Source organism: Egretta garzetta, unplaced genomic scaffold (genome assembly GCF_000687185.1).
Source record: "Egretta garzetta isolate BGI_Z169 unplaced genomic scaffold, ASM68718v1 scaffold34, whole genome shotgun sequence".
NCBI classification, from domain to species: Eukaryota; Metazoa; Chordata; class Aves; order Pelecaniformes; family Ardeidae; genus Egretta; species Egretta garzetta.
In genome coordinates, this window is record NW_009259586.1 from 311,917 (window position 1) to 325,201 (window position 13,285).

The 13,285-nt window shown below is 44.7% G+C and overlaps 1 protein-coding gene across 1 annotated transcript in view; it reads left to right on the plus strand.

The window, feature by feature from the left end:
- Positions 1-603: 603 nt before the first annotated feature.
- Positions 604-13,285, plus strand: part of CFAP52 (cilia and flagella associated protein 52) — a 21,149-nt gene continuing 8,467 nt past the window's right edge. Inside the window, exons 1-7 of the mRNA XM_009637722.2 lie at positions 604-638; positions 701-944; positions 1,697-1,833; positions 2,475-2,603; positions 3,627-3,726; positions 4,199-4,315; positions 12,847-12,947. Coding sequence (XP_009636017.1) covers positions 604-638; positions 701-944; positions 1,697-1,833; positions 2,475-2,603; positions 3,627-3,726; positions 4,199-4,315; positions 12,847-12,947 — 863 coding nt within the window. The remainder of the gene's footprint in view (positions 639-700; positions 945-1,696; positions 1,834-2,474; positions 2,604-3,626; positions 3,727-4,198; positions 4,316-12,846; positions 12,948-13,285) is intronic.

The following is a 13,285-nucleotide window of genomic DNA, read 5'->3' on the forward strand; positions in this document are numbered from 1 at the left end:
GGGAGCAGCGGGTGTGTACAGCCCTGTCTGCCCCCCTCACCGCCTCCTCATGCTCCCCTTGCCCAGCACCCCATGCCTGGCACCCCAAGAGGCAGAAGCAACGTTAATAACAGGAAAGTTTGACTGAATTGCAGGATTTTTTTTTTCCTAATTAGCCAGGTTACTAGAACGAGAAGAGTTTAATTGCAAAATAAAACCACCTCAGGTTGCACAAAATACTGTTCTAAGCACTCCTCTGACCCGGGGGTGGGGGCTAGGCGCCAGGGCTTCACTAGCTGACTGCTGCCTTGGAGAATTTGTGGCTTTGCAGCTATTTTACGGCAGGGCATGGCAACATGGACCAGTGATGTGACCTCCATAAATCAGCAGGTGCTGCTGGAGAACCCTCTGTGCTAAAGGGCTTGGACCTCTGGGCCGGTTAAATCTCCTGGTAGCTGTAGGAAGCACAGTGCGGTCCAAAACGTGTAAAGGTGACCCCTTGAGTTTTACATGGGGTTGTTCTGCTGAATGCCTTGAGGGGGGACTGGAAAGCTCTCGGTTTTGCCCTCCTTGTCAGGTAAACCCTGGGGAACAAGCAATTTCCCCTTGGGGAGTGCGGTAAGCATGGCCACTGGCAGCACTGGCAGCGTTGGGGAGAGGTCAGCCTGTTCTCGGGATGGCGTGCTGCAGGCGGGGACAGGAATTTGCCTGCAGCCCCCAGAACTGCCAGCAGCCAGCAGATCTTTTCACTCCTTTCTCTTGCAGGGCACATACCCTGTGGCCTCATCTGCCACCCTGATAAGGAGCACATTCTCTATCCCCTGGGATGTACGGTAGTTATTCAAGACCTGGACAGTAAGAAACAGACTTTCTTGCATGGCCACACCAATAATGTCTCCTGCATCGTCATATCCAGGAATGGGGTGTACGTTGCTTCTGGACAAGTCACTTTTGTCGGCTTCAAGGTGGATAATGCTCTAATTTGAACCGTGTAATACTGAGCAAAGAAATTTGAGTTGGCTTGCCAGCGGTGGGAGCACCTTTTGTTTATTTTTGCTTTTGTTGGAAAAAAATTGCCTACAGTGGGAGGACGTTGCAGAGAATGGGAAACCGTGGCTGGTCCATTGCTGGATGTTCCTTTATGTTTTTGTAAAGTATTAGGCAGTCTCCCTAGGATTGAACTAACTAGATTGAGGGATTTCTTAGTTCCAGTCCTTTTTATCCAAAGTGTTGTGGGCATGTGGCAGCCTAAATCTCATTAGATGTTCATTAATAAATGGTGTTATATTTAAAGTGAGACATGAGTTCCAGAGCTGCTTAGGACTTTCAAAAGCCCTTGACAGGCACCTACCTGCATTTTTAGACCCCTAAAGTTCTTTATGGTTTAATTTTTGCCTACTTGAAAAGACCTTGAGACACCTGGAAGGAATCAAGTATTATCGTTTTCAGTATTTTAAAATCAAAGTCAAATACTCAGTGTCCCAGGGTAAATTTTGATTCTGAAAGGAAGTAGATTTGCTCAACAGGTAAGCTGGAATAATGCTTCTTACAGCACTGAATCTGAAGTGTATTCATGTCAGCAGAGCCCTGGGCTGGATAGAAGCTAACCTCCAGCCTGCCTGCTTCTAACAACTTCCCCGCCAGAGAAAGCTGTTATATCTAATCCTGCATGTTGTATCTCATGCTCTGGCTTTGACCCCTTTGCTTTGCACCTCAGGCAGACATCATTCTGTGGGATTTCCAGAGGAAGGAGTTACTTGCTCGGCTGTCACTGCATAAGGCTAAAATTGAGGGCCTAGCGTTTTCTCCAAACAGCCTTTATCTGGTGTCGCTGGGAGGCCAGGACGATGGCAGGTAACGATTTCCGCTTCTTGGCACGAGATTTCTGTCAAATTGTAGGGCATCAAAGAATGCTCTTGGGGAGTCCTCACTCCTCCCTCTTCTGGCAGCCTGGCTCTTGCCCCTGTTGCTGAATCTCCCCAGTGATCCAGCTCTGCCCAACCAAGCCGGGTGGGCAAAGTATGGGGCATGGGGAAGCAGCTGAGGAAGAGGACAAGGGGAGCAGCTAATTCTTAAGTTGGTGTCATCACCCAGAAACCTGGTGGAGCCTGCATTAAGCCAGGCTTAATGCACTGTCCTGAAGAAGTATAAATGTCACTGTTACTTTGATGCACAGACAAGTAAGAATGGAATAAAAAGTTATTTTAAATCAGGTTCCACGAGTGGCCTAAGATATGATTTGAGGCTTGCTCAGAGGAAGGAATCTGACAAATACACATACTCTTGCTTCAGGAGCAGGGGATGTAAACTGCAATTCCACACATTAGTGATAAGGTTTTTCTTGGGTAAAATCTCTACAAAGGTACTTTTATTGTGTATCCTGGTGGGAACAGACTGCAGGAATATAAGGTTTTGTCTTACTTTTGCTTTTTAGTAATTTGGGTTTGAGTAATGTCAAAAAGTGACACTGTTTAAAGCCTCTCCTTCTCCTGCAGCGTGGTTGTGTGGCACATTGGCAAGAGAGAGGCTGTCTGTGGGAGTCCTGCCTCAGCGCGTAGCGCAGGGAACGCGACCGTCGTGGCGTGTGCCAGTGGCAGAGATGAGATGTTTGTTACTGCTGGAAAGTAAGGTTTTATTTATGAGAAATGAGGGATAGAAACCATGGACCTATTTCCTTTTACAAAGAGTCTTTAATACAGGGAAACTTAAGCAGCTGTGTGCTCCTGGCTTTTCTTTTTGCTCTGAATGGACCCACGAATATCCATCAGTTTGTCCCTTTAAGGCATTTCTGCTTGTTCTACACATAACAAGGTTTTCAAAGCAGCACACAGGGACCCGAATGCGTCACTTTTGTTCCTGATAGCAGGATTTTGTACTCAGCATTCCCCAGGCAGTGTTTAAAATACTTAGTTGCCAGTGTTTACACAAGAAAAGCAGTCAATGAGTGGCTCTGAACAATGGTTAATTAATGGAGAAACAATGATATCTTGCAGGTAGTTGGATCGTCTCCTGTCCTCACCAGATGTGATGTACAGTTGGTCAGTGGCTTGTAACAAAAGTTTGTACAAAAAGTCACATTTTGCATGGATTTGAGACAGCCCCCATATATCTGGCCTGACATTTAAACATGTTGAGGACCTGCACCTCCCTTTAAATCAGGGGAGGCTTTGGATGCTCTTGGCTGCAGTTGCACTTCTGAGTGCTGGTCTTTGCAATTTCAACATGTTGTTAAATGTAAGGGCAATTGTGTGTAAAGATTTTATATCGGCTCCTATGTTGTCGATTACATTGTGCTGGAAAATAGTTGGAAGTGTCCAATACTGTTCCTTTCCTATTCTAGGAACTAAGATTTTCATGGTGCATGTCTCTGGGAAATGAACTGTCAAGGTTGTTACATACTCCTCCATAATCCTCGGATATGTTTTTGCTGAACCTTTAAGATTTTTGATTTACCTGGAAAAAGTTACCCTACGAGACAGTGGAAAAGACAGAGACTTACATCTGGCCTCTCTGATATTGTTCTTTTCCTCCTTATTAAAATTTCAGAATGATGTAGCCTTGTAAAGGTTTTTTAATTCTTCTAGTAGTGAAAAAACTTGGATATTTCTGCATATGTGGATTTGATCCTGCTATATTTGTTCTTACAGTGGCACCATTCGAGTATGGGAACTGGATCTAGCAAATAGGAAAATCCGACCGACTGAATGCCAGACAGGGCAACTGAGAAGAGTGATCACATGTGTTAAGGTAAGTCTCAGCCAAAATGATTTGGCTAAACTAAGGAACTCTCCACGGACTAGAGGAAAACCACGAGCTTTTATAGTAATGCTAGAAATGCCAACGACAACTGCGTGATGGCAGTGAAGTTACCAAGTGTTGACTCGTGGCAGATGGTCTCCCACAGATTCTTTATCCTGGGAAGGAGTGTTTTGAATGCTTCTGAAGGGAAGCAGCATGTATTTTAGTCACAGGCTCTAGCACCGAGAGAATTCCGCTTTTGCTTCAAAATATTATCTAGATTTGAAATGTCTGTCATTCAGCAGTGTTACGGATCTCTGAGTGTGACGGGGTGAAAACATTGCCTGTATCCCCTCAGATTAAATCTTGGCAATACACTGAAACAAAGCTATTTATGCAGCCCAGTGCTAGGCTTGGGACGTATGTCTTGGTATCCAGACCATGATCTCTTTTTTTTCTTTTTTTTTATGCTTTCCTATAGATGGCAGATGATGATAATTATTTTTATGTTGGCACATCAAGTGGTGATGTCCTGAAAGTGAATACAAACAACAAGCTGATGACTGCCTATGGGCCCCAGAAGGAAAAGTTTAGCTTGGTGAGTAGCAGCCCTGTGACTTGAATTTTTCCCTTATCCTCCTCTTCATTAGTAACTAGAAGTAGGACAGCCTCCAGGAGAACCATCACAAAGTTGATTCACACCGTTTTGCTGTGTTGTTCCTTCTTTGTGTCTCAGTCTCAATCCTGAAGTCCGAGACCGTTAGCCCAGCTCTCTTCGGTTTCATTTGGCTCAGAATTTGGGTTTTACCTGAATCTCATGTGTCATCCCACAAGCTCTCTTTTATAATAAATCTGGGACAAGTCATAAAAAGTGAAAAAACAGTTGTAAAAATGGAGTAGTTCCTGAGTTCTTTTCTTGTTAGGAAGATACTAGCTGGAGTGAGACAGAGTACATTCCTGGGAAGACCGGCAAAAGTGCTTATCACAGAATCACAGAATGGCAAGGGTTGGAAGGGACCTCAGGAGATCACCCAGGCCAACCCCCCTGCTCAAGCAGGCTCACCCAGAGCAGAGTGCACTGGACACTGTCCAGGTGGAGGTTGAATATCTCCAGAGAAGGAGATTCCACAGCCGCCCTGAGCAGCCTGTTCCAGGGCTCTGTCACCCTCAGGGTGAAGTTGTTCTTCCTCATATTCAACTGAAACCTCTTCTGCTTCAGTTTGTACCCATTGCCCCTTGTCCTGTCGCTGGACACCACTGAGAAGAGTCTGGCTCCGTCCTCATGACATCCACCCTTAAGATATTTGTATGTGTTGATGAGATTCCCTCTCAGTCTTCTTCAGGCTGAACAAGCGCACCTCTTTCAGCGTTTCCTCACAGGGGAGATGCTCCAGTCCCCTCATCATCTTTGTTGCCCTCCTCTGGACTCTCTCTAGGAGTTCATCATTTTTCTTGAACCAGGGAGCCCAGAACTGGACACAGTACTCCAGGTGGGGTCTCACCAGGGCAGAGTAGAGGCGGGGGAATAACCTCCCTCACCCTGCTGGCTACACTCCTCTTAATACACCCCAGGATACCATTGGCCTTCTTGGCAACAAGGGCACACTGCTGGCTCATGGTCAGCTTGTTGTGCACCAGGACTCCCAGGTCCCTCTTGGCAGAGCTGCTTTCCAGCAGGTCAGCCCCCAGCCTGTACTGGTGCATAGGGTTCAACCTCCCTAGGTGCAGCGCTCAACACTTGCCCTTTTTGAACTTCATCAGGTTCCTCTCTGCCCATCTGTGGGGCTTTCCCCCACTTACTGCTGTAGGGTCCTGTATTCAGATCTTAGAGATTTGTTAAACTGTCTGGGCTGAAATTTTCCAAGACAGCTGTTTGCCACAGGAGGAGTATTTTGGAAAAAACTTCAAACCACAACTGCTCTTAAAAAAGCATCCGACCCCCTAGATTTTTGTGTGTGTTCCCTGTACCATTCCTCCCCCTTCCCTTCAGGAGATCGTCTTTTTGAAATTCCGATTCTGCCACTGATGAGGCAGAGGTCTTACTGAAAAAGGTAGGACAAATAATATAATTAAAGAGTTTATTATAGTGCATATGCACAACTGGGGCAAAACAAGGTTCCACAGGGTACATTGATTCTGTTGCTCTTTAACTTCAGAGTGCTTGACTTCATAACCCCAAAGTTCTTTTAACTTAGCTTTTTTTGTCTATAATTGGGACTCATGGGTCTTAGTATGAGTGCCCTGAGACAGGAATATCTCCTGAATAAGGAGCTTTTGGCCTTTCATTGTACAAGAATTCTGCTTTAATGATAAACAGCACCAGCTAGTACACTTGTTCTTGATTTCTCTTTATTTGTTGCTATAAAAGACTTTGTGTAGTTTCTCAGTTTATACCCAGTGGAGGAAGTGATACCTAAGGAATTTAAACACTTCCTGGAAAAGCTTTCTTGCATTAGGTTGAATGTATTTTGCAATTCTATTAGCAACCATGAAAATCAGGGAGCAGCAGGGGAAGCAATGCAGGTGGAAGCACTGAATATACCATTAAGGATGCCACGGGGAAGCTGTCCTGCAAAGCACATCTTGTTTGAGAGCAAACACGAGACTAACAAGAACTGTAAGAAAAATTCAGCAGTCAACCCCAAAGAAAAAGCTACTCTGGACTTTTTACTCAGCCTCCTGAACTTTGCTTGTACCAACACAGGTACATACAAAACATATGCGTGTCCATTCAAAATGTAGTGTTTGTCGCGTTACAAATGCAGGCCCATATGTCTGGGATAACTTGGAGCCACTGAATTCTTTGAAATATCTTTCGATATTTATCTATTGCAGAAGGTTGGAGAAGTTATTACTCATTTTTCCCACTTTCATTGTAGGAGTGTAAGTAATTCAATTCTGTGTACATATTAAGTGATGAGAATGTACATATTTTGTTTTCCTGACGGGAATCCTAACTTTGCTGAAGGTGCATACTCCTGTGGGTATGCCTGTGCTGGACACTGTGAAGCCGGTCTTCCAGCAGTCGTCCTGCATGGTTTTGCAACTACACAGAACCCAACCCATGTCCTGGCTGTCTCTTGTGCCAAGGTCTTGATGATTTTGCTTAGGGACAGGGTTTAGTGGTGGAATGGCAGTGTTAGGTTAATGGTTGGACTCAATGATCTTAAAGGTCTTTTCCAACCTAAATGATTCTATGATTTAATATTACCTCCCCTTTTAAATGCTTGCGTGCTTTGAGTCCTTCGACATCAAACAGTACGTGTACCTTGCCTAGAGTACCTGGTTGAAGCCACACAAGGTCCTGAACTCCCTTTGCCTTCAGGGGTGAGGAAAAGGCACCAAATGCATTTCAAACAAAACTTCACAAAAAATATAATTCTGGAAAGCTAAAGAAGACATCAAATAGCGTCATTAGCAGGATGCTGTACAATTTGGGGGTTGAAAGAGGGCCAAGGGCCTTTTAAAGAAAAGCAGAGGCTCAAAGCCAGACCACAGTCCAATCCGTATGGTGAGGGGTTTTATCATAAGGCAAATCCACAGGAAATGCAGTTTGTGGCAGAGACCTTTGGAGCATCATGAGCTTCAGCTGACATTGCTTCTGATAGAGAAAAGCTGAAGAAAAATGGGACATTTGACTATGCAAGAGACTGACAAGATGCTCAGAGTAAGAGAAGATCCAGAAGTGGATCTTGTCAGAGCTGCCTGCTAACCTTGTGGGTGAGACCTGAGCTGGTAGGCATTAATCTGACTTAGAATCATAGAATTGTTTGGGTTGGAAAAGACCTTTAAGATCATCAACCCCAACCATTACCCTAACCCTGCCATCCCCCACTAAACCGTGTCCCAAAGCACCTAAGCCTAAGCCCGGCTTTTAAATACCCCCAGGGATGGGGACTCAACCCCTTCCCTGGGCAGCCCCTTCCAGTGCTTGACAGCCCTTGTGGGGAAGAAATTTTTCCCAATGTCCAACCTAAACCTGCCCTGGCACAACTTGAGGCCGTTTTCCCTCATCCCATCACCTGTCCCCTGGGAGCAGAGACCGACCCAGCCCCGGCTCCCCCTCCTGTCAGGCAGTTGTAGGGAGCAATAAGGGCTCCCCTCAGCCTCCTCTTCTCCACACTGAACACCCCCAGCTCCCCCAGACCCGCGGTGCCCCCCAGCAGCCTGGGGCTCCACACCCCTCCCCACCTTCCTTGCCCTTCTCTGGACCCGCTCCAGCCCCTCCAGGTCCTTCTGGGAGCGAGGGGCCCAACTTTGAACCCAGCATTCAAGGGGTGGCTTCACCAGTGCCCAGGACAGGGGCATGGTCACTGCCCTGCTCCTGCTGGCCACACCAGTCCTGATACAAGCCAGGATGCTGTTGGCCCTCTTGGCCACCTGGGCACACTGCTGGCTCATCTTCAGCTGCCTGTCGACCAACATCCCCAGATCCTTTTCTGCCGGGCAGCTTTCCAGCCACTCTTGCCCATGCCTGTAGTGTTGTGTGGGGTTGTTGTGACCCCAGTGCAGGACCCAGCACTTGGCCTTGTTGAAGCTCATACAAACCTCATACTTAAACTTTGTTTTATTACTGTTATGTAATGGCAGCTACTTAAGATATACCACTGGTCATCCTGGGAGTAGGGAGAGGAAAGGAGGCATTCACACTGGATGGAAATAACAAGTAGTCCTTCTGATCTCCTCTTTACCCTGTTCCTTAAAACAGATATTTCTGCTCAAAGACCAGCTTTTCAGTCAGACACATGCACAGCCCTATTGCCCCTTCTCCTCTTGCTTTCTTCCTCTCTGCTCTCTTCCCTCACTCTTCCCAATGCAGTTTCCATATGCCCGAAATGGCAAATTCATCAGGGTAAACCTGTATCGCTGCCGTCAGTGAGAAGGTGCTGGTACTTTTTTACCTCCAGCTACTGTCAGACCCACTTTCGTACTTTCCAGTTCTCCCTTCTTAGCTCCGTTCTGTGATTCTATTTCCACCCACCCATTGCACATCTCTGCATACAAATAATACCTTGTCACTAGACTGTCAACAAGTCCTCGCCAAACACACGTAGGATCTAATGTTTTATGGCAGAAATTCCCAGTTGTAGCATAGCCTTCAATGCCAAGAGAGGTATTTTGCAGATGTTTTTTCAAGTCAAAAACCCATCATTTATCAAAACAAAAGTATTTGCATCCTTGTTTCTACACAGTTTAGTACATCATATTGCTAACTCGAGAAGTGTTGATTTTTTCTTTCCCCCCGCCACAGAGCTGTGTGTATTTCACAAGACATCTTTTGTATCTGCCTTGAAAATGTACATTTTTGTATTTCGTAACAAAAATTCTCACCTGTCTAACCGTGTAAAGCAAAGCTGCCTTACAGCTTGTTTCCCAAGTGACCCACGCTGTTTCAAGGTAGGCACAACTGCTCCAAAGCATGGCTTTTGGGACATGCATTGCTTTTCCTAACTGGCATTTCCCCCGCTCCCTGCCATGGAAGTTGTTCCCACAGCCCCCAGTGGTGGAACTGTCCCAGCCTCCCGCCCCGTGGAACCGTTTTCAGCACTCTATTGCGTTTTTATCTGGAAAGATGCCTATTTGTGAATGAACATTATCCTGCATCTCTGAAAACCGTGTTCACCAGTTGCACCGGGGAATTCTGAGCCGATGGCACACCGTGAAACTCTAAACCTGAAACCCACAGCCACCCCACGACAAGCACATCTTTAAAGAAAGAGTTTAGATACCGCTTGGGTGAGGAGAAGATGTTTATTGAAAATAAGTTTGGTCAACCTTAAAGGAACTTTGCCTTTAGATATATAAGAGTGTGTTTATTATATAGACACGATCTGAAGATTCTTTGTTTCTGTTTTGAAGAGGAGCGGCAGAATAGTTTGCTAGTATGATGAAGCAACTTGTTTTCCATCTATATGGAATTAAGTTTAAGTGCTTTTCTGATTACAGAGTGTCTATAAATACTGGCATAAACAGCAAAGTCAATTTTTATCCCCATCGCAGGCTTGAGGAGCTATAAGGCGCCTGTTCAGATGCAAACAGGGATGTACAATTGTAAATGCATTTTCAGAAATAGTTGGAGTGATTTGCATTGTAAAAAAAAAAAAAAAGAAATTAAAGGAGGTGCACTAGAAGAGTTCATAGAGCACTCGAGCTTTGCAAGAGATCAGAATGGGACAAAGAGCAAATATCCCTGCAGGGAAGGGAACGGGCAGGCTGGATTTTTGCTGGTGTTTTTATTTATAATCATACTTCAAAGCAGTGGTTTCTTTTTGTAAGAATCAAATAATGAATGGTGATATTTTTAATCTCCTACATTAGACTCTGCATTTCATCTACGAGATGATTGGCAGTGTATAAAATATTCATTGCCTCGTTAACGTGAACGGCTGGACTCTAGGAATAACAAGTGCAACTTATAAAGCTATCTGTTTACTCGTGGCGATTCAAAGAACAGACTGGACAAGAAGGAAGCACAACTGTCCAGTTAAGGTTGAAATCAAACTCTGATGATTTTTAGAGCCTGGGCAATGAATCCTGGCCACTTTAAGACAAAAAAAACACCCTTAACAATACCCATTTCCCTCTCAAATTGAAGAACAGAAGAGAATACCTCGGAAAAATCAAAGCAGTCTGGGCAGTGCTGCAAAGACTTTAATTTATCAGCAAGTAGCAGGGAGCTGTAATCAGATCAAGTGCATAGTCATAGGTTTGATTTCTAATGCCACCACCTGCCATAATGCTAAACCCAAAGGGCATTTGAGGTAGAAGTCTTTTATAGGAAAAACTGCAAAACAGTAGATGAAAAGGGAGTTGATGGGCCTGTGATAACAGGGGACTTGCAAAATGCTGCCAACACCTCATAGGAAATTTTTAAAAACATTGTTCAGAAACAGTTCTGCTCGTGGATCATATTTCTAATTAAAAAGAATCCCTTTGTTCTCGTGCTCTTGCTCAGAATATTTGCATGAAACCTGGCTTTCTGCCTGGTAGTGTTGTGATAGTACGGCACAAAATCCTCTCTGGAGGTTGTGTTTTTCACAGCGAACAGTCCTGATATTACAGGAGGCCGTGGATATGCCACTGGTGGCGACAGACTAATGAAGAATGGGGAATAGTGCAAATAAATTGCAAATCAGTAAAGTTTTTTTCTTTTATTTTTCCCCACAATCCATATGTATTTGATCCTGAGGTTCAAGAGCCCTTAAACTGATGCATAGGTAGGTGCAAGGCTGCCTGGAACACCAGCACTGGAACACACAGTTACGTATACAGTGATTATTTTTCTTTTCTTCAAAAGCAAGACTTTGAAAACAACCAATTGCTTCCACTTGGTTGGATAATTGAACCAAAGTCATTTTTCCAAATTCATCAGACCTTGTCTGTGGCTTTTGCAACATCCCTTTGGGTCTGAATAGCTCAAATTTGCATCTTGTTTTCTCTTCTTTCTTCACATCCTATCTCTCCTCCCTTCGAGCTTCAGTCCTTTCCGCACAGAACATCAATGCTTTCTGGCTTTCATTCTTTTAAACACTCTGAAAGTGTTTAATCCTGAAAATTTACCGGTGTTAGGCCAGATTAATGCTTGAAAAGAACAGGAATGCTGGGTGGTGCTGCTTGGATGTCAAACTTAATCGTAAAGTGCTGACACCTGTATTTGTTCAAAAATCACAAGGCAAGCATATGACAGGGATTTCTTCCTAAAGAATAAATGCAGAATTATTCTGATTTGCCTCTTGGTTATTCTTCAAGAATTCACTTCTCTGTGCTTTCAGAACACTAAATGCTAGAGGTTGGGCTTTTTTTTCCAGAAAAAAAACTCCACCAGACAGAAATTGTTGTTTTCACGTAACAGCCCTATGAGCTTGGGCTTAAAGGAAAAAAATCTCAATGCTGCAGAACTGCTGGTGTGATCATGACAGTTGGCAGCACTGCTTATTAGCCTAGGTATGGCAAATGCTGCAGGAGTCTATACTGCAACTTAAAATGTCAGCTCACCAGACTCCTTCCAAGCCGCGGGGAGCCTGGAGCTGCTACCAGCTGGCCTGTCTAGTTCAGAACAATTCCGGCGATGAGTTCTGCCCTCCTGTACACTCTCACTTCGTGACAGAGCTTTGTTTTCAGTCCAAGTTTTGATGGCATAAAGCGCCTTTATTTCCTTTATTTATTTTTTTTTCTTTCCATTTCACTCATGCGTATGTTCCCCCAAGGTAGCAGGGATACTTTTCTGACTAAGAATACCCAGATTTAACCCCACAGAAGTAATTTCACCCCTCTTGCAGCCTATGTTGGGGTGTCTCAGAGATTTTCAAGAATTAATCTGCTGTCTCAGATACGGCAGAGTAGTGTTACTTCACAGGTAGCAGAACTGAAGTAGGTACTGACTTTTCTTCCACTAGAAATATTGTGGCAAGGCTGAGGACCGTTTTCATTTTTCTGTTTGTTTGCTGATTTGGGGTTTTTAGTGTAGTCTGGTACTTTACCCACTGAAAAGCATCTCTCCTTTTTCTAACAGCTGACCTCCTGCTGATCTGCTCATCCTAGTAAATAGCAGACACCCATGTTGATGACAGGCTGAGTAATTTTCCAAAGCTTTTCTGTGACAAATGTGTTTTATTACTAATAGGTGGGAGATGGGATTGCATCCATCTTTCAGACAGGGGGAGAGGCCTGGGATGCAGGGGATCTGTCCTAAAAGGAGCTGTAGGAAAGGATGCTTGGGCTGAGTTTTATCCTCTGTTGTTTTCATGTCTGAAAGATGAAGAATGAGCAGAAGGGGAAGTGGAGGCACTGATACAAATGTGTGTATTCCTTGCTGGAATGAGGCAAGGATATGTAGGCTCATCCGCGGTCCCAGCTGCTCCAAAGGATCCATGATGATGCTGTTTCCTTGCTCCTCATACTGTGTTAGCTCATATATACCTGCCATTAATAACTCTTTTCTCCCTTCTCCCTCTCAAGAGTCACCCTTTAGCCTAGGTCAGTCCAAGACCACTGATAAAGCCGTATTTGAGTGGCATAAGTACCACCACCGGGAGCACTACAGAGACTCCGTCATGCTATTCAGCATGGCTGCAGCAATAAAGAGGCTCTGCTTCCACCCAGCTGTGGTTTAATCCTGTTTTCTCCTAGGGAGTCACAGCTTTGCTTTTGCTGAAGATGGGAGATTTAATCGTCGGCACCGGAGGAGGGATTGTAGCTCTCTGTAAAGGCTCAAACTACAAAGTAATGAAGTGAGTTTATAAATGGAACAACTGGGAGGGTAGAGGTGACAATTCCCCCAAAGGGTCATGGTGTAAGAACCAATCATTTCTACATAAAGGCCTCATCCAAATAAATCTCAGGTTTGCAGTCCTGCAGACAAAACAGGCAGTATGGCTCCAGCATGATGAAGTTAAAGCAAACTGAAAATCACCGTGTGCATTTGCACGGAAGTGAATTGCCCTACTCATCATTCATTTTAAATGGCCATCGTTTCCTTTTAGGCATTAGGAGTCAGATCCTAAACTGATGCATAGCGAGACAGGTTTGTTGAAGCCAGTAAAATTATGCTTTTTTACAGCAGCTGGGA